This window comes from Bemisia tabaci, unplaced genomic scaffold (assembly GCF_918797505.1).
Source record: "Bemisia tabaci unplaced genomic scaffold, PGI_BMITA_v3".
NCBI lineage: Eukaryota > Metazoa > Arthropoda > Insecta > Hemiptera > Aleyrodidae > Bemisia > Bemisia tabaci.
In genome coordinates, this window is record NW_027311737.1 from 109,698 (window position 1) to 136,658 (window position 26,961).

Here is a 26,961-nt window from a genome sequence, read left to right on the forward strand (position 1 = left end):
CACTTCGGAAACAACCTGCATAACATTTTACATATTGTTCAAATTTTAATATTCCTGCTATATAGGGGAAAGGAACAGATTCGGATCAATCTACGAATAATTTGTTGATCTAGTATATTTAACAATCAAAACGCAAGTCTGCGACTAGCACAACTAAACCCATTGTTTACAAAACTTAGATGGAAAAAAAAATTTTAAAAATAATGAAACAACATTTTACTAAGCATTGATAGGTAGTTGAACAACTGTTTAGGTACAAAAAAAAATTAAGAGAGACTAAAAGCATCTTACAGGGGTATGTTTCATCTCATTGGCTGAAACTTCAAAATCGACTGTCCGCACTATCTAGAGAATCGGAGGAAAAACGCATGTCTTGACTCAGTAGAATCTAAAAGCATGTACCGATCATAGAAATTCAATATGTAATCTTCAATTTTAAAACCAAATTTTTGGTAGAGAAAAATGGCTTCGTTGTCAGCTGATACATGTAGGGTTATGTCCTTGCCCATACAACTCTGAAAATAAATGCAAGAATTCAATTTAATAATTTTTTCTGCACAGATAACATCACATAAAGGCTTAATCTCTTAAGAACAAATTCATTATTTTCCATAATTGACCATACTTACAAAGCCTTGAGAAGAATCTTTTCCAAATATGTAGTTGACTGTCCACCAGAAAAGTAATATCTGTGCTGAAAAGCACGATCTTAGGTTACTTGTCCCATTGGATTTTTCCCCAAAGATTTTGGCACAAAAAACAAATGACGATGTCCAAACATACTGGAGTAGCGTGGTCTAGAGTTTGCAATGAAAAACTGAAGTTCTGAGATAAATTCTTCATCGGCCATGTTTTGGGTTAAAAAATGTTTAATTAAAATACAATTTTTGGCCTCTTCTAATTAAAAGAAAAAAGAATAGAAACTGAATCGTTGTAATTTTTATTTTTTAGAAATTTCGGAAGGCATTCCCAATTGGAAACTCAAACCAAATTTTTGGCTGAGAGTATAAAACTAAAATTAACACTTTTTGAAAAATTTGGTTCCCACAACGTAGATCCTCTCTTAATCAAATTTAGCAAAAGGAATAATTCGACCATTATTTTATTGATATATGTTTGAAGAGCCTCCTTCAATGAAATAAGTCATCAACAAATGGATCTGATTACAAATTATTCCGGAATATAAGAAAGCACCAACCTGAATTAAATGATAGATGATAAATGTGGCTATACCGCATTTGCGCCAATAGGGCCGGACAAAAAGATAAGTAATATACGCTTCATTGACATCCAGATTGGGTATCATGACTCCAAATCCTATTATTAATTTTTTGTAGGTTGCTACACATGTAAAATCAGGATAATGTAGACACTCGAGCACTGAAATGATATAGATCAAGTTTGAGATTAAGTGAGGTAAAAATACATGCACACACAAAATTATTGACAGGAAAAATAGCTACAGCACGACGTAAATCCTCAACAGACATGTAAAGATAGGAACTTGCTGTGCAAAAATACTAGATTTGCCTTTACTTTAGACAGGGTGAGAAATTAAGTCCAACAGCGCATTTTTGATGAGAAAAATTTCATACACATCACATTAGCAGTTCACGTTATTTGCAGCTGTTTACTTTCTGCTTGCAAGCGACTTTACTGCCTCAATCTAATAGACATTAAAAGTTGACCAAGTGTGACGATATTGCAATACACAGATCCTCATAAGAGAATAACTTATCAGACAGAATCTTTAATTGATTTTCTTGAGAAGAGTATTCGTATCAATATTCTCTTACACCATTGTTCTATTCATTGCGAAAATAAATCAAGTGCTAGCTTTATTGGGGAACTAAGTGATCACCATTAAATATCCTGAAAAACTATGAGTTTACACTGTTTCCATTAGTATTTAAAGTGAATTAACTACGCTGATTCTAGTGAGGATTTGATACATTTTGCAACAGACTTGAAGATTTAAACCTGAAACAAGATATATTGCAAAAGAACGCAAGTATTGTAAAGTATCAGAAACGCAAATAAAGTAAACTTACACTGAATTCCAGGCCAGAAAAATCGACAAGACAGAGAATTTAACGCTAGTAGAAAATGGGGGCTGACATAACTATAGTCTATTGATGTATCTGAAGATTCAAAACTCAAGTTCTCTTGCGAAGACCCGTCCGCTGATTTAAGTTTCTTCAAGAACACAGCATGCCTAATTTCTTCCATTAATTTCAGCCACACTGGTTTCATGCTGTTGTCCCTGAATATCAGCGGTTTCAAAACCCTGAAAATAAAATGTTGAGTTCAATAAATAAAAGCGTACCGTAAGCGCGGAGAGGGATTTTTATTTTCACATGATTGTAAAGTCATCTCCTAATAATGTGAATTTTCAAAATCATGGGCCGTTAAGTTGGCTGATGCGCACTAATATGAAGTTGCATTCCTATCATCAATAATAAGTGTGAAGCTTTTTAATATCAAGTTGACATTACTTTGAAAAATTTTCTTCATTTTGCTTTTGACTACTGCAAGTAATTATTTCATGTAGATTGACACCAACCATATTCAGCTTTAGAAAATAGAATCATATTCGGTGCAAAGGTTTTCTGATTGAAACAAGAAGGAGTGTTTTTTAAATTAAGAATTTAACATTGTGCAAGTTTTGAAGTCATTTATTGTGAGTTAAAACTCATAAAAACCATACTGAAAAGGAAAAAGAAATTTGCCTTTTAAATAAAATACTGCCTTCTATAACAAAACGCCAGATATTGAGCAGAAAGAACTTGCAACTTTTTTAAAATTACAACATTTAAACTTTTTTTGAAGGAATTGGACAAGTTGAAAGTCTAGAAAAAAGCAAATTATGAAAGATCTTCTTGGACACTTCATACTGACAAGGAAAGGAAACATTTGGCACAAATATTCACTGAAATGCACGAGTCTCATAGAATGAAGTCCTCAGAGACAGATATGAAACAGGTTTGTAATTTTATCAATGTTAGGTGATAAAATAACTGAATAGCTAATTTGAAAAAGAAGACCCACGCAGTTGACTTCATAATGGTCGTGTGACTTGCAATGTGCTCCCATCTTATTCAAAAAGCGATCGCCCTTACAATTCTTTTTTCAAGAATTTTCCAGTTTTACAGAGATTTTCTAAATTGTTTGTGCTACGTTCAATCAATTTCTTTAGTTATGCAAGAACAGCGAGGGCCCACAATTCCATCAGTGCTAGATGGATCACAAGCTTATTTTCAAGTTGGCCACCGGGATTTTTAGTGAACAGGGTTGAAAGAAACCCCACAGAAATGAGGAGAGGAAAAAAATTTTTGGTTAAATTGTAGGTTTCCTGATAATTTCTTAGGTAAATTTGTTGAAAAATGCTAACATTTCACGTCTTTACATCTTCCCATCAAAAAGTGTAAGTTTACCTGGACGTGTAAGGACTCGAGTATGTTTTCCATTGGGTTCCATCTTTAAACCAGTTTGGATGGGACTCATCCGTGTGCACTGTTTCAAAATGTCTGAGGGCGTCTTGCTGCAAAGAAGTAAAAAAATGCTCATGTCAGTAACAGCTTCAATAATGGGTCACTAGACAAGTTATGAATTGAGGCACCTTGTTATTTTGGAGGCCAAAGGGTGAAAGTGTCAAAATTCGTACTACAATTTTATTTTTTTGAAGAGAAACAAGCCAACTCTAGACCTTAAAATGTATACAGAATATTCTGCTGATAGAGAAAAGAAATCGAGGAAATTTTTGAGAAATTACATTGACTAGTTTTTGTAGAGGAAAATAAAGTGTGGTAAGAAGTCTATACCATTATTGCATATGAGGCTACGCGATTTTTCACTTTAACCATTTTACGTTGAAAGTAATTCTTGCGTTGGAAAGTTTGAAACCAATTCTTCAGCAGGGTCACAGGGTGTCAACATGAACTTATGAACACTGATCAAATGGAATACAAATTGTGCAAATAAAGTAAATAGTATTTTCGACATTAATGTAATGTTTATTACTTACAAATACGCGTATCTTCTTAAGAGAGGATTTTCGAAATTCTCATTACGTGAATCATATTTTATGCAAAATTTTAAGCAGATTCTACGTAACAGAGGGTTCCAGTTCATACCTTGTCTAGTGCCTTATTGAGAGAAGATCAATAGAAAATATTTCACAGAACAGAACAACACAACACACACAGAAGATCACACTGGTCTCCCACCTCAAGCAAGTCAAAACTTGAGGTTGTGGATTGTGAGATATGTGTGTGTGGGAAAATGATGCTATGAGCCACTTTAGTGCGTTGGTACTGGATGACATTCAGAGATTTCTAATTGAAACTTGGGTTCAAATTCAATCTAATTTTTTTTACCAAAAAACTGATACTTGACGATACCAAGTTATGAAGAGCACAACCTAGTTTCTTGAAAATGTTGTGCACTGAAAATATAAATTATGGAACATTCACATGGAATTTCAAAGGGCAAAAATAGAACCTCATTAATTTAGTTTTAAACATATTAGGTAATTTTGTATGTTTATGGGTTAATTGGCTTAACTGAAAATATTTTGGAGAGATCAATGATTTTATAAAATGGGAAAACTTGATATAAATTCCTTTACCTGGGTTTTTTTCCGCATTTCTTCGACTAAATCATCACTGATTGGGTCCGAAGAGGATAACATGCTGACGTCATTCATCCGCCTAAATCTTCGTAGGTCTAAGATGCGAAAAAGTTTCCTCAGAACCTTGTACTTATCTGCTTTGGGAATGATGCGAGTAACTTTGTAAATCCGTTTAAGTAATTCATGTTCTTCCTCTTCTGAGAAATTGCACAACCTAAAAGAAGTTTGTTGGTTGAAAAAAGACCATTTATACTACACACATATACTCAAATATACTATAGAAATATACTCAAGAGCAAAAATATTGATGAAATGTGGTTTTTACATCATCCGAGAGAGGGAAAAATCATATGTCAAAGAGGGATACTGACATACTATGATTGTAAATGAATGCCGCTATGATGGGAAGCCGATTTCACAGCGCTCTTTGACGCTCTGCAACGTTTAACCACCACAAGCCCCTCAGAGCGTTGACATTATTTCATTTCATAAAAAACCTGTTGCCATCTTTTCACTTTATGTTCACTGTCACAAGCGTATCCTTAGTATCTTTTTAAGAGGAACCCCATCAAGAATTCTTATGGAGCAGTAGACATTACTTTAGAAAAAACGACTGCACCAGATCCCTGTTTTAAAGCAGATACCACAGTGCCCTCCACTTTACAAACCATTGCATTAAAAAATTTACATTAGAAAACTACGATCCATTTTTCTTGTGGATAATCACAAATCGAGGAAACTTTACCGGTCAGATATAGATGATTAGGTGCAGTTTCTTGAACATTTAAGGCTTTTCATTTTATGAAACTCTCCAAGCTTCTTCTTGACAATAAAGCAACGATCTTGCAGTACAATGACACTTCACTAAAACTACATATGTATAATTCTTGTTTTCTTGTAATCAACAAATGGGATGGATCATCCACTGACGGGGGATTTTGTCCAGAATGATCAAGATATATTATTGCACAATAATTTATTGACGTAAGAGGAAAAAAGAGAGCCAGAAGGAGTATAGGGCATTCAGGACAAGATATCAACTTACGAAGGGAATTCTTCATCAATACTATTGAGAAGAGTTTCTAGATTCGAAATTTTTGCTCTCCGTGTCCGAACAGGTTTTCTCACTTGCGCTAATAAGGCAGGAATCTCTGATTCCGTTAATCGTTCGGAGAAGTTGGAGTAAGTGAAGGAATTGCTAGCCTGAACGAACAAAAATTACAGTATTATTATAAGTTAATCTTTCAGTAACAAAATGAAATGAGGGTGAATTCGAGCATGATAATGGATGAGAGAGAGTATGACACATACAATTTGCTCATGAGCAACAAATAAGTGAACAACTATTTATTTTCGACGTTTGAATAGATTTCATTTTCAACTTCAGCTATTCTTGAAGCTTATTGAATTGAGGAGTTTCTAAAACCGTACATAATTACCTTCATCAATTTTTATGTCAAGAGAAAAAAAAATTTTTATTCAAAATTTTAAGTAGAGTAGAGAAATTGAATGATAAATAATGAATTTTGCTTATTTTAAGTCCTTGATGGAGTTAGGTTCTTTGCTGAGGGGATTTTTCAGTTCTTTTTTACGGAGACGTAAACCTCAATCCTCCATAAATTGTTCTCTTAGGACGAAAAACAACAGCAAAAACCTTAGGAGCGTGAAAAAATTGAGCTGAATTTTTTGCTTATTTTAAAGTTAAAATTATCACGATACAATCACCTATGACTAACGTAAACTTCTAAATGAATGATACAAAAAAGGTGGAGAAGAAAAATATTACTTGGCCAGTGTTTCCTGCTTCAATAGGTAAACTTTCAGATGTTGGAATATTGAAAGATTCGGATGGGTCTTCTCTATAGTAATTCCCTCCATTTTGTAAAAGTCTGGAATGAGATGAAAAACTACTCGTTAACAAGTGGAAAAGTACCATGGAAATGAATGAGGCTTGAAATAAAACTAGGTGTGATCGGAGACTGAAAAATTTATGCAATCAAAGTCTTCAAAATCAGAAGCAATGCGACAAAGTAATTGCAGAATATATACTCTTACATCATCATTATCTAAAATTTTTGCTAAGTCATTGATTATTTATTATTTTTTCCATAAAAAAGTAATACAAATCCGGCCTAGATACATGAAATTCCTTTTTTATCACATAAATACAATAACTATGTTGACATACCACTGATGCGCAAATTTGCTGAACGCCGTCTTCAGAGTGTAAGTGCAGGTTTTTAACACGAAACAAAAACCATTACAAATATTGTCACACTTCATTTTCTCGATGGAAAGTAGTGGCGTGGCGTGCTTTGCGATATATCAATTGATATCATTTAAACCTACGGAAAATGATCGATAACAGGGTGTTCGCAACGCACACCTTAATAATCAATTCTTTATCATAGCTTCAAATGGGAAAATATCGATAATCGATCATTCATGCTTCGCCGCTGATGGAAAGCTAGTCTTAACATAATTTGTTAAAAGTTTTACTGATTTTTCTTCTCCGAACGCAGAATATTCTGTATGAATTTCAAGCTATAAAGTTGGCTTGTTTCTCTTTGAAAAATAAAATAGAATCAGAAGTTCTGATACATCACAACGGAGATAACACACTTAGCACACACTTTAGCATCAATTTGTTTCAGCAGGGAAACTTTAAAAAACCCTCTCAAGAGACATGAGCTAGATGAGAATTAATGCTAAGCATGCGTATTTAATCTGAAAAATAGATATGTTACCTTGCATTAATAGGAACTAAGTATTGGCGGCAGTAGTGATGATCATACAATTTTTCATGCGGTGGATTAGGGATTAATGTCATAGCTACTGTTCCTTCTACAACCTGGTCGTCAGAGTCAAAACCATTTGTTTCTGGAACATCATCTTTGTTATTGGTTATTGGTGTTTTCTTAGAGGTCCTTTTCGGAGTCTATCAATGGAAAAAAAGATCACATAGAAGTAATTAACGGTAAATTTTGTTATATCCATGAAAACTCATACTTACAAAATATGACAAGCGGGAAAAAAAATCATTAGAAAATTTAGCCCGAATACTGTAAATAACAGGGTGGTAGAAAGCACTGGACTGAGTCCACACTTATCTACAGGGAAATTTTGGCACAATTTTGGCAATAATGGTAATTTTTGGCCTTGATTTCCCTCCAGAATAGTGTGGACCTAGCACTTTCCACCATTCTGCTACTTCGATATCTGCAGTATCAACATAAAATTACAAAACTAATTTGTCTCAATTGAAAGAGAATTTTGTGATTAAAACAGAATTGCCACTAGTGGCAAACTAATTTTGAAAATCATTAGTCTTTCTAAAAACCTCTCAAAACTTTGCAAAATTTGTACCACAGTTGATACAGGTTTGAAGAAACATCAAAACAGCCATCTTCGATTTTGTTCGCGTCATACATGTATAAAGTCTAATTATTCAAGGGGCATTGCGTAAGCATTGCAAATTTTTTAAATATAAGAACTTCAAATAAAAATTTTGGGAAAAACGCACATTTTCTATGATTCATTAAAATTATCCTATTGTAAAAGTGCAACTGACTCAGGAAGCACCAGAAAAAGCCTCTCACCTAGAGTGCGGAGAGAAGAGTGCCAGAGTGAAGTACAGTTTTAAGATGAGGTAAAAAAAAAATGAGACTTAGTTTGGCAAAATTTTATTTTTTTTTTATCTTTTCATGCTCTTTTCAAGACAGAATAAGGGCAACTGCACTGAAGTGTAAATTGTTCTGAGTAAAGGCATTTTTCTACAACTCACTGTGTTTTTGGAAAAATGTTAACCTAACGACTTGATCAGGAGAGCTAAGTCCACTGTCCAAGAATAGAAAAGAGAAGGGGGGAAATAAACTTTATCAGTCGCCACATTTTGGTCTCGACCACACCGGTGACAATAATTAGCACCTCTGCAATTGTAATAATTGTGATTAGAAGGATGGATTCTAAAGAAGTGGAGATAACTTACAGATTTAACTTTTGATGCTGTTTTACGCCTGACCTTCTTTTCACCATCTTCAAATGGGGGCTCCAGCAGTTCAGGTGCTTTTTTCTTCTCACCTGAGCACAGAAAAAATTAACAATTTACTTACTTACATTTTCTTCTTTTCCCCCATCAAATTGAGCTAAAATTGAGCTCTAAATTGAGCTAAGGCAACAGTAAATGAAAATTTTTCCTGAAAAGCAATTCACTTCATTGAATTTTCTTTGAGATAATCAATCCAAAAAGTTATTGGGTGACTCCTTGCTAGGCTACCTAATGCAACTCACTTGCGTACCCAAAATAACAACCATAAATTAACTTGTAAGATTTCTGGTTCAATTCCATTGAACCAGATTCATTCAAGAAAGACAAATTCTGTAAATGAAGAACTCACCCTAATAATTTCGAATTTCACTGATTTTAATTAACCTCGAAGAAATGTACACTAAAGAAGTCTATTTACCAGGGACTTCTCATGCACTTCTGCAGGAAGCTAGATATCTTTTACACGAATGCGTTTGATTGAGAAATATTTACAGAATTTGAATGAATAAATCTGATTGGCAAAAGAAAAAGAAATCTTGTCATGAAACTTGAAATAATAACGCCAAGTTGTTAAAAGACAAAATTTCAATTGACAACCGATTGACACTTACAAATTTCAATAACGCGTTGCGGCCAGTAAGCATGAGTAAGTTTCCACCAGCCAGGTGTAGATTCTCGAGATTTGAAATATGATTGATAGTGATCCAAGGTCCCGGTGACTGTTGCTCGCCAATTGGGTCCTCTTTTGCTCTTCGGTCTAAAAACAAGGAAGATTTTGATGAGTCTTCATTCTTAATATGTCCACAGATTGTATTTTTAAAAATACATTGCCTTTCATGACAAGCAAGAATTTTTACTTTTTACACCAAGATTTAAAACCTAAATTCTTCCAAAAGATAAACGGCCATGACAAAAGGTCCAGTTTTTGATTAAATTCGTTTAAACATGGGGCAGGGTTGCCACAGAATTTGGAAAGTAAAAATTCCTGACACTTTTTAGCAAAATTCCCTCACAATTGAAAGGATAACAAATGGTTAAAAATACATGATATGAAAGAGCTTAAAGGTAAAATTTGTTCAGCGAAACGTCAAACCCATTCTGAAAAGTAGATAAAGGTGATTTGACAATTTTTTGCGGACACTTTCATCATGTTCCCTTACATTTCCCAGTGTTCACAGACTGAGGCAATTCTGAAGTCTTTGCTCATGAATTTAAGGCCTTGTCTCCACGGGACGCTTAACGAGATTTTACCCAAGTTCGAGTCGTAGGAATGAAACTTCCTGGCTTTTTCCCCGTTTGACAACACAAAAAAATTTCTTCTTCTTCTTTTTAAGTCATTCTTGGGACTCCGCAAGGACTCTACGTTGGTACTGTGATTAGTATTGACCAACTCAATATTTTTCCCAACTTCGCAAGTGAGATTTTTCCCTGGGACAGATCCCATGAAATGTCCCTTGGAGACAAGGCCTAAACAGATTGAAATTTTAAAAAAACTGTTACCTTTCATAGAACTGGGAAAGAAAAGAACAGATGTATACGTCACATCAACCTGATGTATCATCATCACTTGGCTCATTCACCACATAAAATTATTTATGTCGAATGATGCTGTTCTCTGATGTGACATTTATCTCTTTTCTTCTTTCCCCAGTTCTAGCATGCAAGAATCTTGACTATTTAAACAGGGATTTAAAACTAAAAATTTGCCCTGAGATAGACAATTGTGACAAAAATTTCAGTTTTGCATAATTATTATTTGAACTCAAGGGCACTGAAATTGACCTGCAACCATAAGAAAATCCAGGAAGAAAAATTCTTGACATTAAAGGTACAGACTGAACGATTCTGTTATGAAAACAACATCTTTAACTTTCACAAAAGATAGGCTGGTCAGTTGACTTGACCAAAAGAATATTATGTTAATTAAAACAAGAATAATAAAAGGTTCTTGTTTAGACTTACGTTCCAAACAAAGACTTCCAGTGTTCATTGATAAAGCTACAAATATGCACTTTCCAATGAAAATATCCATCTCTACTGATATTGCTGGAGTGTTCTTGTAAACTATATAAAACTACAAGAAGTATATCTGACCTGAAACAGGGAAAATTAAGTTGATGAAATTGCCTTGATTAAAGGATTTAGTGTGAGTTTAAAAAATAAATCTTCAATTGATACTCTCATAAAAAATAGTGGATCTTCATTGGAAGTAATATTCAAGGCCAGAATTATTACCCATCGCCTTCTTCATTATAAAGATGATAGTTGACAGCCCTTACAGAGCTATTGGCCAATGATACTAAAATCATACATAACCGGTAAAGTTACGGCTGAAACAAAGAATTTTCATCTTGAAGAAAAAATAACAAGAATATTGGCACTCTCTCTTTAGTGAAAAAACCATGAAGTTAATCTTTCAGTACGTAGATTAAAAGAACACATTTATCAGTCCAAACACAGCCTTGATTACCAAATTAAATTATACTGTTGAAGGCAAACTTTCATCTTAAATTAATAGGGTGGTTATATAATGGCCGCAGTCTCATTTTCTTCCATTTCCTTAGAAATTTCTCGTATTTGATTCTAGTTTGGAACTGTTAGGAATAATTAAACCTACAATTTGCAAGTCTGAATATTTTCTGCAAAAATAGCTGACACACAAAATAGTCTGCTGACAGTGGATAAGCTCAGAGCTGTAGGTGTTCAGAGCACAAGGCGTGGTAAGTGTTCAGAGCTTTCTTATCGTTTCCAAGTTTGGTTGCTCCTAGAATGAGAAACTTGTTCAAAAACTACAAGGTTTGTGTTTTTGGGAGGACCTCAGCAACATTAATTCTTTACTTACTGACAAATCTTTTGCTGAAACACGAGGGACTACTCGTCTGCTCTGCTATTCAGATTTTCTACCTCTAGTACCTCTTTTTTCTACTCAAATCAGAAGTGGTGATAGAATAATTTCACCATCCTTATTACTTTAGCCAGCCGCTATTAAAATTATGATGAGTTCTGAAAAGCACAGGGTAATGTACAATTTTTATAGTCGTTATAAATTAAAGGTATAAAGGTTGCGCTCGGGGTCAGAGATCCTTACCATTTTGGTTTCACTTTGAGCACAAGTTCATCCTTCTTGTTGCAGCCCTTGCAGGTGAAGAAATAAAACACGTCACCGATTATCATGGGATACTTCATGTGTTTTATGGAAGAGAGACATTTCTGATGGACTTTACAATTGCACTTGACACAAGTTAAATACGAAGTAGCGGCCGAAACACCCGCCTCTTTCCCGCATACTTTGCACCGCATTGGAGCAGAAAATCGAATTCGGTGTCAAACCTCGGAGAAAACGAAACATGGACACATCTTTGGAAGGAAACACGACTAAGAAGTGATTGTTGTTAATTTAAAAAAGAAACACACGGACTGAAACTTCGGGATTTCACTGTAAAGTTGTCTCTCAGCCGGGTTTCGCGATTGTTTATCACTTGGAGCTTTGTTATGAAACTTCTTCTTTCTCCACACTGCATCGTCAAACTTCCGCGCGGGCACCATTCATCAGTTTATTTTGGCGCCTGATATGAAATTGCGCACCTTTAATCTCTGAGCGCAACCTCGATTGAAATCCTTGGGTGCATTGGTGATACTGACGTATACTGCCCGAACCCTCAGAATACCTAATTTTTCCATCTACTTTTTTCAATTCTTTCAGCATGCATAGCAGAAATCGTTATCACGAGTTTCCTTCATTTCTCCTCTCTCTGCACTGCTTGCTTGTCGTGTCGCTGATAGAATAATAGGATCGCATTTAACAAAAAGGAATTATAAAGGAACCAGCGTGGTGACAGTGTTTTCAAAATCGTGCAACTCATTTTATTCGTTTATAAATGCTTCATTTATGTACATAATATTAAAATATACACCATTGTTTTCCTATAAAATTAATAATTCTTCGGCGGGAAGCAAAGACTATTTGCCATTCTGAGATATTTTTTAGATAATTATGAAGAAGCAACATTTTTACAACAATGTAATCTCGCTGGTTCCTTCTTGATAAATACGACCCAATAAGCACTCCTCTCTTATTACCGTAACTCTCATAAAAACCATCAAGTAAACGTGCCGAAGGGGGCGGGGTGCATAAGACGCGTTTACTCGTGTTGGACACATTTTTTGCAAAAGCCCGGTCAACACTATACTAGCAAAATCTCACGGAACTTTGCGCAAAAGTTAAGTTCCGTAAACCTATCTCTGTGTGGACAGGGTCTTCCATTTCTAAGTACTAAGCGAAAAAATTATGAAAGAACAAACATAGATAATTAAGGTTTAATTATTTTAACTTCCGCCGCGGCCGCCGCGCCGCGCTGACCGCACTGTATTTGGGCGCAGTGCGTGAAGTATTCATGCAGTCTTGTAGGCGCTATGCGTTTTCCGACGACCGCTGCTGACCGCACAGCGTTTGACGCAATGCGTGAAGTATTCATGCAGTCATGTAGGCGCTAATATGTGTTACACGCAGACCGCTGCGCTGAGGGCTTCTCCTTTTCATCTCAAGTCCTCGTCATCATTGCTCGCTGAGCCGCGCCGTTCCAGGGCAAATTATTGAAATAGCCTTCATACACGCTGGCCTTTTCGATTTCCTTTGACAATTTTGCAGTAGCGAATGCATAGCTGAAGTGCGCTCCAGCTAGAATTGTATTAAGCAAATGGATGGTTTTTATACGATTATTAAAAATAAACAAGTGGTACGGAATATAACAAAACGAAGTATGAAGTATGCAAAACGATAATCCGGGTATCGGAACTTGGCTGTCTTGAAAACGCCTTCAATTGCGGCGTGATACCTCACGCATTCCGGAGAGTTCAAAAAGTTGTATCATTGCGCCTTAGAAATGCGACGGAAGATTAAAATTTTATTGGGTGTTTGGTTTCTCTCTTAACTCGACTAATTGAAAGTGCTGCCTCTTGTATCACCGAAAGACGGCAAAATTAGAAATTACTATACTCTCAGGAAATGAGAGATTTTGTCGCCTTTTCTCGTTTGTAATTGTTTTTTCTGAATACGATTTTGTTGTACCTACATTTAAAAAAATGTCAAAATTTGCCGCCCCCTATTTGCCACCATGGGCACGAGCCCATGTGGCCCCTCCCTCAATCCGGCCCTGATGACATCATTCATCGCAATCAAAGCTTTTGGAGCGACGTAGGTACAAGAGTGTTTTTTGAACAGATAAATATTCGCGCTACCCTGTATGCTTGTTGCCTATACAGCAAAATTGAAGGCTAACTTCAGATGGACGATAGCATGCGAGCACTGCACTGATGAGCTAAGGAAAAACGCCGCATGAACATTCGAGAGTTGTCAAATTTCCTTTGATAAAATGTCCATTTTTGAGGATAGCTATGAATATTTTTCTTTGAAATTTTCAGGACTTTAAGTTAAAATCGCGAACAAAATCATCTGGAAAATTGGAAGTATTTTCCTTGCAAATTTTCCCGAAAATTCGCGTGCTTTACCAAGGAAAATTGGACAACGCATGAAGGCTCATACGGCGTTTTTCCTTGGCACGGCAGAGCAGGTGCGGTATGATTGTATTTTAGAAAAGCTTACGTTTTGAGTCTTCATTCAGAAAACCGATGAATTTCCCAGAAATTTAAGGTGTAGTGGTTCAATGAATCGTTTGGTCCAAAACAATAAAACATACCTGAACTCAAACAAAAATTTTAGGATTTTAGTCAGAAAAGCTAAAAATGAGAAATTCCTAACAATTTAACTTTTTTTTGCCATGTGGTACGCATAAGACTCAAAAATCACAAAAACCCATTCACTCGATTGACTTACAAGACTACGTTTACGTTTGAGCCAATCGAAATAGATACAATCCCACCTGTTCGATACGATTTGAATACTGTCCATCGCGGACGGCATCATCTTGAGATGCCGGCAGCCCTCCGCCAAAATTCCGTAAAAGTAAGTAGGTATTACTAAAAAAATGTCCTACCCACACTGCCGTGCTAAGGAAGAACGCCGTATGAACATTCAAGAGTTGCCAAATTTCCCTCGGTAAAATGTTTATTTTCGAGGCAAGTTATAAATATTTTGCCTTGAAATGTTCAGGAACTTTAGGCGAAATTGCGAACAAAATTATACGAAAAATTGTGGAAAAAATAGTCGTATGTTTACCAGGAAATGCGTGTTTTATCAAAATTATATTTGGCAACACCTGAAGGTTCATACGGCGTTCTTCCTTAGCACGGCAGCACAGGTGAGAGATTCAGTGGCGTGGCGTGCTTTGCGATACATCGATTGATCTGCCATTTAAACCCATGAAACACTATCTATAAACAGGGTGTTCGCAACGTACACCTTAATCGATTGTTTAATACAGCTTTAAATGGGGAAAATATCGATGATCGATCATTCACGCCTCGCCACTGCTGCCGTGCCAAGGAAGAACGCCGTATGAACATTCGAGAGTTGCCAAATTTCCTTCCATAAAATGTTTAATTTTGAGAGATGCTATGTATAGTTTTCCTCAAATTTCCAGGAACTTTAGCTGAAATTGCGAGCAAAATTATCTGAAAAAGTGGAAGGAAAATATTTATAAGTTTACCAGGAAATTCGTGTTTTATCAAAGGAAATTAGGCAACGCCTGAAGGTTCATACGGCGTTCTTCCTTAGCACGGCAGCACAGGTGAGAGACTCTCCAGCAAAACGGCAACCCGGCGCTGACCCCCGCACTCTCTCAAGCCCCAAGAATGACGGAACCTGCGTCCAGGAATTCCCGCACAGTGGCGTGGCGTGAAGGATCGATTATCGATATATCGCCATTTGAAGCTATATTAAAGAATCGATTACTAAGGTGTTCGCTGCGAACGCCCTGATAATCGATCTTTTTCCATAGGTTTAAATGGCATAACAATCGATATATCGCAATTCACGCCGCGCCACTGTCCCGCAAGCTCACCCGACAACGCCGCAAGTCCAACTTACGTAAAGTACCAACTCCTTTCTCGCTCGTTCGCCTGGGTTCTCCGCTGCCTCTGCCGCCCCCCCCCCCCCCGCACCGCCAGGTCCCCCCATCCCCCGCCCCCGGGTCGGTGGGTCCGCGGGCCCTGGCACTCTCACTTTCTGCTCTCGTCGGGGACCCCGTCTCAGTCGTCTGCCAGCTTCCTTGGATCCTACGTCACCGGATTACGTCGCGTCGAGACCCGCGTCCATGTGGTTCTTCGTTTGAAGTGCGGAGTCGGATTGGATTTGTTACCGCGCGAGGCGCCGCCGTTTCAGCCGCTGGATTTTGTTAGTGACCGTCGGGCCCGTGACCAGCTTGGAATTCACCCACGACTTCAGGGTACGTTAATTTCTTGAGCTTTTTTTGGGTCGCGAAAAGCTCGACCTAGATTGGACATCTACTGGACGTGCTAAGGAAGAACGCCGATGAACATCAGTGCGTGCCGAAGTTCCTAGGAGAGTAGGACAACAGTTCTGGAAACTTTCAAACGCCTATAACTCCGTTTGTACAAAATTTTGAGTTCGCAAATTGGCACCAAGTCCTGGAAATTTCCTCGTGAAAATATTCATATCTTTCCTCAAACATTGAAATTTAATCGGAGGAAATTGACAACACTCGAAATTCTACAGGTTTTCCTTAGCACGCAGTCTACGAAAGAAATAGGTCGTGACTGCTTTAGTGGACTTGATCCACTGATGCGCCGTATGAACCTTCAGGCGACGCCAAATTTCCTTGAATAAAACACCAATTTCCTGGTAAACTTATCAATATTTTCCTTACCGATTTTTCAGATAATTTTGTTCGCAATTTCACCTAAAAGTCCTGAAAATTTCAAGGAAAAATATTCATAGCTTTCCTCAAAAATAGACATTTTATCAGAAGGATATGTGGCAACTCTCGAATGTTTATACGGCGTTTTTCCGTAGCACAGCAGTGCTCTCATGCCATCGTCCATCTGAAGTTAGCCTTCAATTTTGCTGTATAGGCAACAAGTATACAGGTGAGCGCGAATAGTTATCTGTTCAAAAACACACTCTTATACATCGTTCCAAAAAACTTTCGGCTCTGAGCCGGAACGGGCGGTAGTTCTATTAAAGGCCAGTAGGTACGACGTCCACGGCCGTAGTTTTTTTCAGTGGAGACATTTTGAATAAAATGTTGTAGATTCATAATTTTGTAAATATTCAAACTTTCTAAAGACACTTTTGTTTGACTTCAAAAATAGAGTTATGTTCCGTTGTCTGATAATGGCCGAGATGAAATAGTTAAAGGGGGACTAATGTAGAGCGTCTAAACTTTTGCACATTTAGTTTTCTCACTGAAAACAAGTTTCGGGCTGCATGGACAATAGTAATTACCGTCGATTCCTGGCTTAGCGACGGAGGTTCCGGGTGCTGAAGTTTTAGCTTCGACTGCTCCCGGGCTCAATGGCCGGAGCAACGGGTGCTTGACCGGTCGCTTTCCGTATTATGAAGCACTAAACGGACGGAAGTATGCCCACATAGCCTGTAAGTCGGCTTTCACAACCAGTTTTTTGCAGTGTTGATTTAGGAAATTTTCTCATAGTTCCTTTTAGCATATAAGCATCCTTGTAAGGGGCCCCTAGCAAAACTTATTGGATGGAATGGTCGTGTCTAGTTTCTTATGGCTGGCCTATCGTGGTAGAAGCTGGCGAACGTTGCACCAGGGGAAATTGCCTAGGTTTGGAACATCATAATCTATATATATCGAGTCGCTTATAAAGCACTCTGGCGTTCTACGACACCCAAACCGCCACAATTGCCTGTCTTCCCGAGGTTTTCGGGCATACTGACACCGCAACATCTCATTCGTCAAAAAGCCGACGCCAACCATTATCGGAGTTCCCTCCGTCGGCCTCTGCCCAGGTGCGTACCCTATCAAAACTTGTTTGGGCAACCTCTCCTCCGACTTTCTTTGCAAATGTCCATTACAGCTTAACTGCTGGACATGCGTCGTTGACGTATCTTTCTCATCCTTCATCACCTGGCGGAATTCTCTCATTACGGATCACGGTCCCGTCTCGTATTTGCCGGCTGATCGCCGACCAAAATCCATTTCAGTTGCTCAACATTTCTTTGCGTTCTTTTCGTCATAGGGCCACACGTCACTACATGAGCACGATACTTTTAAACGATGGAGTATATAATCCGGTCGCTTGTTTGCTTTGAGATGCTCTGATCCCAGAGCTCCCGTTCAGCATCGCGATGGCTCTCCTGCCCTGGATGATCCTGTCCTTAATTATTGCTCTATCCATCCTTCCATCCTGATCGAGCCAAACACCGAGATACTTATACTCGTCACACTCTTCGATGCGCCACTCTTCGATGGAACATCATAATCACAGGCTTTATTCTGCCGTGATAGAGAAGAGAGCAGTAAGCGTCAACATTTTCGAAATCGAGTTTCCTTCCAATGAGTTTAATCTCTTTTAGATGAACTCACCGAAATAGCTAAAATAGCAAAATTTATCATAATTGTGTGGAAACGAGACATATACATATGAGGAAGCCGTAAGTGCGCAAAAAATGACGCAGTTTCAGGCAAAACAGCCGTAAGTGACATTATTCCTCCAGAGAGCCCATGAAAACTGTACTTTTAAGTAAAGTACCGCCCTCTTCTACCGATTTCTAACCTGAAAATGTGTTCGATTTGCGAAAACGTGACGCAACCACGAAAGCATGCAGAAAATAGCGCATACGACTGTCTCTCTTGCCTAACACTCTAGCCCAACATGAAAATGAATAATATCCTTTTTATTTAAGTGAAATAAAATCGGTCGATTTTTTAATACTTCAAACGATTTCTAGTCTCTATGATTGGAGGCGATTTGACAAGGAACGGAGGCTTCTTTCAATATAATTTTCCGGTCAGACGTTTCAGAGCCCGTTTTCTCGAAACTTCATTTTTGCACAATACTGCTCTCCTCGTTATCACGGCAGTATTGACATACCGTCCGGTCCGGGCTCAAAGGCCGGAAGTTTCGGGTGTAGAAGCCGTAGCTTCGACCACTCCGGGTTCTGTGTCTGAGGCAACGGCTTTTACACTCGGAAGTTTTGGCCTCTGAGCCTGGAAATGACGATACGTCAACGTAGCGCGTAATTATGACGTTTAGAGCCGGACGTAGAGCCAGTTGTTGCCGGACGGACTTTATGGCTGGACTGCAACAAGTCAGTTGCGATTTCGCAAGTTGGCAATACTGATTTTTCTCCATTTAAATCTATTGAAAATATCGAATTTAAGTGCGGCAAGCAATCTCACTAAAAATCGATTGTTTGACATACATTTAAATGGAGGAATAACAGTGTTGCCAACTATCAAGGATCGCCATTGCAACTAGTTGTGGCTGAAACGGCTGGATTCCAATAAATTAAGGCTCAGTTATAGTAAATTAGAAATGATCATTTCTGGCAACACTGATTTTTCTCTATTTAAATCTATTAAAAATATCGAATTTAAGTGCGGCAAGCCGTCTCACTAAAAATCGATTGTTTGACGTACATTTAAATGGAGGAATAACAGTGTTGCCAACTTTCAAGGATCGCCATTGCAATTAGTTATGGCTGAAACGGCTGGATTCCAATAAATTAAGGCTCAGTTATAATAAAATAGGAAGGATCATTTCCACAGTTATTCTTGGATCACATTCCCTTATTTCACCGTACCGTTGAACAGCGGGGAACCATCCACTTTAGATCTTATGGAAAAGAATCTTTCGATTTTATGAATCAGGTCGAGATTTACAGAAAGGGACCAAGTTTTTTAAAGCAAGAGGAACCCATGAGTGTTGCTACTCTAGCTGTCCATCAGAAAATGTTTCATCCCTAAAAATAATAGTTTCTACTATTGTCGGGATATTAAAGAAGAATCTCTATAGCTACCTCTGGCTATGCCTCTTTGCCAAAGACATCGTTACTTTCCCTCAGAGGTTTTCTTTATTAGAAGAAAATTCCGAAAGCTTCTATAAAACTATTACGACTAGTGTTACATTTTCATGTTGTGATTAGAGGTGGGTGGGAGAGTAGACGTGAGAAAAGGATCTACCCGCCTGTATCGTCCCATCTACATCCCATCTATCATACTTGTTTTTAAAATAACGTTTGTGCAATTTGTAGTTTCACGATAAAGAAAGGTGATTTTATGGATGAGCCTGTGATTCCTGATTGCAAAAGTTAGTCCAATGGAAGGTATGAATTTCTGTTGACCAAATGATTATTTGGTTGACAATTGTGAGTTCTGCGTTAGATCATGGAAAAAATGTGACTTATTGACGCACGGATAGACAATTTTAGTCCTTACGTCATTAAAGCTATATTCTCCACCAAAATATTTCAAATTAAATACATTCGATTCCGAATAAAACAAATGATCTTTTTTCCAAATGTCCTCATGTCATCATGGTGTTAATTTTGCCAACCTCTACTTGATGAGCATTTGTAACCATAATTGATGATTTAGGACTTCGTGTTCTCTTATTACGACACGGCCGATTGTTTCATGAAAGAAAACACGCGTCGATAATGTGAGAAGCTCCGCATACTTTTTTCCCAGCCATTTATGAGCATTCTCAAAAAATCAAATGAGAAATAAAGTACTCGTTAATTTGCTTTTGAAGAGCGGAAATTTTGAAACATCCATATTGATATAAAGGTTTTTTTTTCCAATTTTACTTTCGTTGTCGAGTATGAAAACTCTAGAAGGGCAATAAAGATCCGTTACCGCTAAAAGCAATGCTGCACTCAATTTTTATTCTTATGATGAGAGACTCAAACGCTAGAGTAGAAAAAACAGCAAATTAGCTAACCCGAATTGAGGATGCAAAAATGTTAACTGTGCTTTTCTCTCTCCCTCTTTCTTTCTTTCTTTCTCTTTTTAAATTCGTAACATATTATACTATGAATGAGCTCATCGTTGATCATATCAGATTCATAAAATTTGAAACGAGGCAAAGTTAGTATCACATTTTTGTCTTCAATTTTCCTGTTTTTCCGTGTGTTCTCGAAAAAAATTCTGAATTGCTGTTTCATGAAAACTGATGTGATAATTGAAAGTCGCCCTCGAGTTTTTCAAGCATAACTGTCATACATTTCTAAAAAAAGGTTGAATGAGTTGGCTCGTAATAAAAGACATTTTGAACTTAAACGACATCGTAAATAGGTGAATCCGATTAAATTATTTCGTGTGGTTGTCGTTCAACAATAAGTGTCCAGACGATTGCGAAATACTTTAGCAGTCTATGGCTCTTGAGTCAAACCTTTTCGGAGAGACAGCAGGACCAAATAACTAGGTCGAAGTTAAATTTGCACTAGTCGTTTAACGTCGTGGCAGACCGGTCAAACCACAAAGCGAATTTTACGGTATTAACCGCAACCATGTCCATTCATTGCAGACTCAATCAACATTACTAAGAATGTCGCTGAGTTCTTGGTACTAAGATAACGGTCAGCATGGGTCTTGCAACATTCTCTCAATTCGTACCTTTCCGTTGGAGTGGCTTGAAGGAGAGGAAGATAGACCTCTCTTTCCTCTTTTTTATTCGTGGAGACTTCAAGCGCAAAAATGGTTACGATATTGGATGGGTAAAACGTCGGTTAAGGATAACGTCCAATACTGCCGTGCTAAGGAAAAACACCGTAAAAACACTCGAGAGTTGCCAAATTTCCTTCGATAGAACTTCCATTTTTCAGGGAAAATAATGCATATTTTCCCTTGAAATTGTCAGGACTTTAGGTGGGATCGCAAACTAAATTATCCGAAAAATTAGAGGAAAAATACATTCCTGAGTTTACCAGGAAATTTGTGTTTTATGTGTGTTTTATGGAAATGTGTGCAATTTGACAACGCCTGAAGGCTCATACAGCCTTTTGTCTTAGCACGGCAGAATACGACGGCTGCCACTTATTCTGTCGAGCTAAGGAAAAACGCCGAATGAGCCTTCAGACGTTGCCATATCTCTTCCAATTAAAAATAAATCTACTCGGAAAATTGTAAATACTTATTTTTTCAAATTGTTCAGACAATTTTGTTTAAAATTCTATCTTAAATATCTGAAAATGTCAAGGAAAAATATACAAAACTTCTCTCAAAAATACACGTTTTATCCGGTGAAATTTGGCAACTCTCGAATTTTCATACGGCGCACAGTGGATCTAGTCAATCAGAGAGGTAGGACATGAAATTTTTGACTAAAATTGTAATTGTTGATGGCTCTTTCGTCATATTTAAAATTTAGAGGGGTGCTTCTAAAAGAAAACTTCACGAAGAAACCAATGGAGCCACTTTCAAAGCCCTTAAGTTTTGTATAAACGGAGTTATAAGCTTTTAAAGTTTCCAAATTTTGTCCAACCTCTCCCGTTGGCTCGATCTACTGTGCGGTGTTCTTCCTTAGATTGCATTTGCCGCCGCTGCGTTGAAAAATTTTTGACGTGTGAGTCCATAGAAGTTTAAAGTCTGTTTGGTTCAAATAAAACACACAAACAATAACAAACAGTGTTGACACATGAGGGAATATGCACAAAATTCGTCCATAATTCTTAGCTCATGAAAGCATTTTTACGACCATCATCATTCATCAGAGCAATGCTCGATGAAAAACCTGAAACACGACACTAAAAACTGACAAAAAAAAGGAGTCGAAAAAAATGAAGAGACAGTTAAATAGACGAGGAGAAGAAGAATAATAAACGGTCTCCGGTGACCCGCTTCTAAGGCACTCGAGGATTGCGCAAGCTCAGTGAAACGATTCTTGCACATTCGCATGCAGCAAAACCAATTTGAATAGCATTTCATTCATCTCTTTTTCGCCCAGGAATCAATTTGCTGCACGACACCTGTGGTGCACGGCCCGCATTCGCGCATCAGCCTTAGTTTCTGGCGGTGCATTGCTGTCTTTTTTTAGCGATGAATGACAGTAGAACTAGCAAGGATACCCCTTCTGCTTACCTTTCCGAGCTTTTAATGTGAAAAGCCAGGCAGCCAAGTTGCACCGATTACTTGCGTCTCGCCCAGTTCGAAACCCCTCGCATCAATCGCGACGTAAACAATACTACCCTGCTAAGGAAAAACGCTGCATGAACATTCGAGAGTTGCCGAATTTCCCTTGATAAAACATGTATGTTTGACAAGATTTATGCATATTTTTCCTTGAAATTTTCAGATATTTTAGATTAAATTGCGCAAAAAACTGTCTGAAACTATTGAAAAATAATATTCAAAATTTTCCCAGTAAATGCAGTTTTTATCGGAGAAAACTTAGCAACGTCTGAGGGTTTCCTTAGTGCCCGGCAGAATGGGCTTCTGGGCAAGGTATGAATTAAAGCTCAACGCCACATATTTTCTCCTCAAAATTTCACAAGGAAAAGGAAAAACGAATTTCCATTTGATCTGGGTTACGAGGACTTGCGAATTTCCCATTCAGGAGATTCTGAATTTGATTCTGAATCAAATGATTGATTCATGTTCAATCATTGATTCAAATGTTGATTTCTGAATTTTCCGTCGTGTCAATCGTTTTCTATGTAAGATTTTGGAAAGAAAATATATGACATTTTCCTCTAGGTCAGACCCAGTGTCTAATGGTCCATCAACAAAGTGAGCATTACATTAGGGGAAATCAGTCATTTTCTCAGAAATTGACCTAGAAACAGAAGCGGATCCAGAACTTTGGCAACACTGGCTTACCTCCATTTAAACCTGGAACCAAGGAGGAGGAGGAGGAGGAGAAGAGAGTGGGAGAGGAGGAGGAGGAGGAGGAGGAGAAAGAGGAGGAAGAAAAGACAAAAAATCAATTCTTCCTTTTTTACTCCTGTATATCTCTTCTCTTTTCATTTCTCTTTTTCTTCCTCTTCTTTTTCTTTTCTCCTCTTTTCTAAATCATCTTTTTCTATCTCCTTCTCTTCAATTCCCTCCTTTTTCACTTTTATATTTCCTCACTGGCCCAAACGTATTTGAATAAAATCTGGGAGTGAGATTTTAATTTGAGAGAGCCCGCGGAGACCCACCAAATTTAGTTGTTTTTTCTACCTCGGCGTTGAAGTCTCCGCTTGAGATTTTCATTAACCTTCATTGAGAACCGCATCAACGATACGGATTTTTTTGCACTGACGAAGAGTTTCTTAGTTTATAGTCGATGAGAACAATGCATAAGAAATCATAGTATGTACCGATGCGGTAAATGACGTCTTCTACCGTATTTTCCAAAAAACAATGTCTCCATTTTGTTGCCGATCCTGCTTAGAACAAGCATGGTTGCGCAAAATTCAGGAAGTGCGGTTAACTAATTTTTGCTCACTTTGCTGAGCTTTAAGTGTAATCTGATAGAAAATTTTCTCGTTTGGGGAGCCCAATGGTTCCTCACTAAAGCACTACTTGTGGGTAGAAATTTTGCTCCATTGAAATGCAGTGTTCCATTCAGAAGGATTATCGCAAGGCAAGATACACTGGAAAAAAAACACAATGGATCTAGAGACCAGACTCTTGAAAACATCGACAAGAAAAAATACTCTTGATTCAATCAGATTTAAGCTTAGATCAAAAGGAAATCCGCTCAAATTAAGAGGCTTGGTTCTTGATTTAAGCAAAAATCCGCTTGAATCAAGAGCATATTTCTTGTCGATGTTTTTAAGAGTCTGGACTCTAGAGCCAATGTATTTTTTTTCCCAGTGTATAAGCAGGAAGGTCCAGAAGATCTGAAAAATCCTGCAGGCTGATAATTGAAATTAATAGGCAAAGTGAGAGACAAAGAGGAACAAGAGAAACTGGAGAAATCCTATTGGTGAAGGGGGGTAATTGCGATCGATAAAGGAGGTATGTTTGACTTACTAACGGCAACCCATGAGAGATCCTGTAGGTAGTCCATCAGTTTACCCCTTAGTCTTTGACAATCACCCGTTCCAATTAATAGGATCGTTCCATTTTATCTTTGTCTGCTTTGTCTATCGCTAACCGACGGATTCTCTTGAATTCTCTTCTTTTTCTTCAGAGACTTTAACGCTAACATAGAAAAAACAACTCCTCGTACTCGTAATTGTAAGCACCTCTTACTTATTTTTCAAATTGTAAAATAACTATTGAATGATTATTGAAATTGATAGAAGAAGCTATAGATAAAGAGAAAATGGTGCATTCCCGTCGGTGGGAACATAGAAAAAACAACTACTCGTAATTGTATGCCCCTCTTACTTATTTTTCAAATTGTAAATTAACTATTGAATGATTATTGAAATTGATAGACAAAAATATAGATAAAGAGAAAATGGTGCATTCCCATTGGTGGAAACATAGAAAAAACATCTACTCGTAATTGTAAGCCCCTCTGACTTATTTTTTAAATTGTAAATTAACTATTGAATGATTATTGAAATTGATAGACAAAGCTATAGATAAAGAGAAAATGGAGCATTCCCATTAGTGGAAACAGGTGGTTGCAATGGACAAAGGAGGTAACTTATAGACTGACCAACGGAAACTCACGAGAAGCCCTACAGTTAGTCGACGATTATCTCCCATAGTCTATATGAAAACATAGGTAGTCTATATAGTCTATATCCCGTTTCAACCAATATATAGAGTCCCACCATTTTCCTTTTGTATTCTTTGTCAACCGTTTTTCTATGAATTGCAATAATTAGCGCTCAAGATCCTTTCCTTCTTGGCTAAGGATCCGGTCTGTCTGAAAAGTTGACGGTCCTACCCTATCTCCATTTCATATTTTCAACAGCGGTATGGCATGCTTTGCGATGTATAGGTTGATCTGCTCTTTAAACCCCTGGAAAAGGATCGATAAACAGGGTGTTCGCTACGCACTCGTTAAATAATCGATTCTTTACCATTGCTTCAAATGGGGAAATATCGAAAATCGATCATTCGCGCCTCGCCAATGATTTCCGATCAAAAAGCTCCGTAATGTTCAGTCTTTTGTGGAAGAATTCAACCGGATCCACTATGCGGAGGAGGAGGGGCAGCAGAGAGGTCACAAGTCAGAAGAAGCTTCGGATCGTAGGGCTACCTTTTATCAGCGTTAGAGGTCTCTGTCGTAGCATCATGCATGCCGTTGCCAGCACGAGTGAAAATTCCATTTTCTCACGGCAAAATCTCACGGAAACCACGATTACATTTGTACATTTGACAACAGGGGCGGCGCGGCCGGCCTAGACTGATCACTTTCACTGCCTGAAGACATGAGCCGCAAGTCTGGACCGCGGAACAGCTTTGCCGAAGCGTCCTTTTTCCTTGGGAGAGGCAGGTTGGAAATGGCGACTTTACTTGACACTTGGCAATAGCGCGTGGATTCCTCCTGCCGGCAAGCTCATCGCCCATCGGGTCGATATTATGAAATCGAGTCGATCACTTTGAAAAATAATTCAAATTTCTTGAAGGAATCTAAGGAAAAATTATGCAGAGCGTTCGGTTTGTTCTTATTCATAATTGGATGTATTCATGCTAAAAGGCAAAGGCGAAGCGTAAATGATCGACTATCGATACAGACCTCCCAATTTCAAGCTGTGGTAAAGAATCGATTATTAAGCGTTCGTTGTGAACACCCTGTTATCGATCCTTTTCCATCGTTTTAAATGGTAGATCAATTGATATATCACAAAGCACGCCACACCACTCGCTGGAAAAAAAAAACACATTGGATCTAGAGTCCAGACTTTTGAAAACATTGACAAGAAAAAATACTCTTGATTCAATCAGATTTAAGCTTAAATCAAAAGGAAATCCGCTCAAATTAAGGGGCTTGGTTCTTGATTTAAGCTTAAATCTGATTGAATCAAGAGTCCAATTTCTTGTCGATGTTTTTAAGAGTCTGGACTCTAGATCCAATGTGTTTTTTTTCCAGAGCTGCTAAAAGGAACTATATTGCACGCAAACCTTACGCACATACTTTTTTTCGCATTGCAATTGGGCAATTGGGCTGTATATCATCGCGCCTCTGACGTAAAGGCGTATCTCTGTTTCCGAGTAAGGCAGCTTTCAAGTAAGACATTTAATTCTGCTTAGAGATGCTCACTGCAAGTCGGTATTACTGCCGTGCTAGGGAAAAACGCCTTAAGAACCTTCAGGCGTTGCCAAATTTCTTTCAGTAAATCACGAATTTTCGGGAAAATTTGTGAACATTTTTCTTCCAATTTTTCAGATAATTTTGTTCGCAATATCACGTAGAATTCCTGAAAATTTCGCGTGAAATTCCTGACAATTTCACGGACAAATATTCATAGCTTTCCTCGAAAATGAACATTTTATCGAAGGAAATTCCGCAA

The 26,961-nt window shown here is 37.8% G+C and overlaps 2 protein-coding genes across 2 annotated transcripts in view; one reads left to right on the forward strand and one right to left on the reverse strand.

The window, feature by feature from the left end:
• Window positions 1-97: 97 nt before the first annotated feature.
• On the reverse strand, window positions 98-12,162 carry Atac2 (Ada2a-containing complex component 2). The gene is made up of 12 exons (XM_019058910.2): window positions 11,767-12,162; window positions 10,641-10,772; window positions 9,290-9,435; window positions 8,619-8,710; window positions 7,378-7,568; window positions 6,417-6,519; window positions 5,676-5,833; window positions 4,628-4,844; window positions 3,435-3,541; window positions 2,052-2,287; window positions 1,199-1,380; window positions 98-515 (listed from the first exon to the last, which is right to left on the reverse strand). Exons 1-12 carry the CDS (start codon window positions 11,976-11,978, stop codon window positions 342-344), a joined length of 1,950 nt encoding a protein of 649 aa, XP_018914455.2. The 5' UTR covers window positions 11,979-12,162; the 3' UTR covers window positions 98-341.
• Window positions 12,163-15,815: 3,653 nt separating this feature from the next.
• Window positions 15,816-26,961, forward strand: part of LOC109042340 (putative fatty acyl-CoA reductase CG5065) — a 68,621-nt gene continuing 57,475 nt past the window's right edge. Inside the window, 1 exon segment of the mRNA XM_019059024.2 lies at window positions 15,816-16,021. The gene's annotated coding sequence lies outside the window, so the exon portion shown is untranslated.

Bases quoted from the DNA above. Each gene is read 5' to 3' on its own strand.
- Atac2 (XM_019058910.2), bottom strand. From the start codon at position 11,978: ATGCGGTGCAAAGTATGCGGGAAAGAGGCGGGTGTTTCGGCCGCTACT. The intron at 3,542-4,627 runs GTAAAGGAATTT...ACTTCTTTGCAG, and splicing joins AAATGCGGAAAAAAACCCAG to CAAGACGCCCTCAGACATTT. The intron at 2,288-3,434 runs GTAAACTTACAC...TTTTATTTTCAG, and splicing joins TCGAGTCCTTACACGTCCAG to GGTTTTGAAACCGCTGATAT.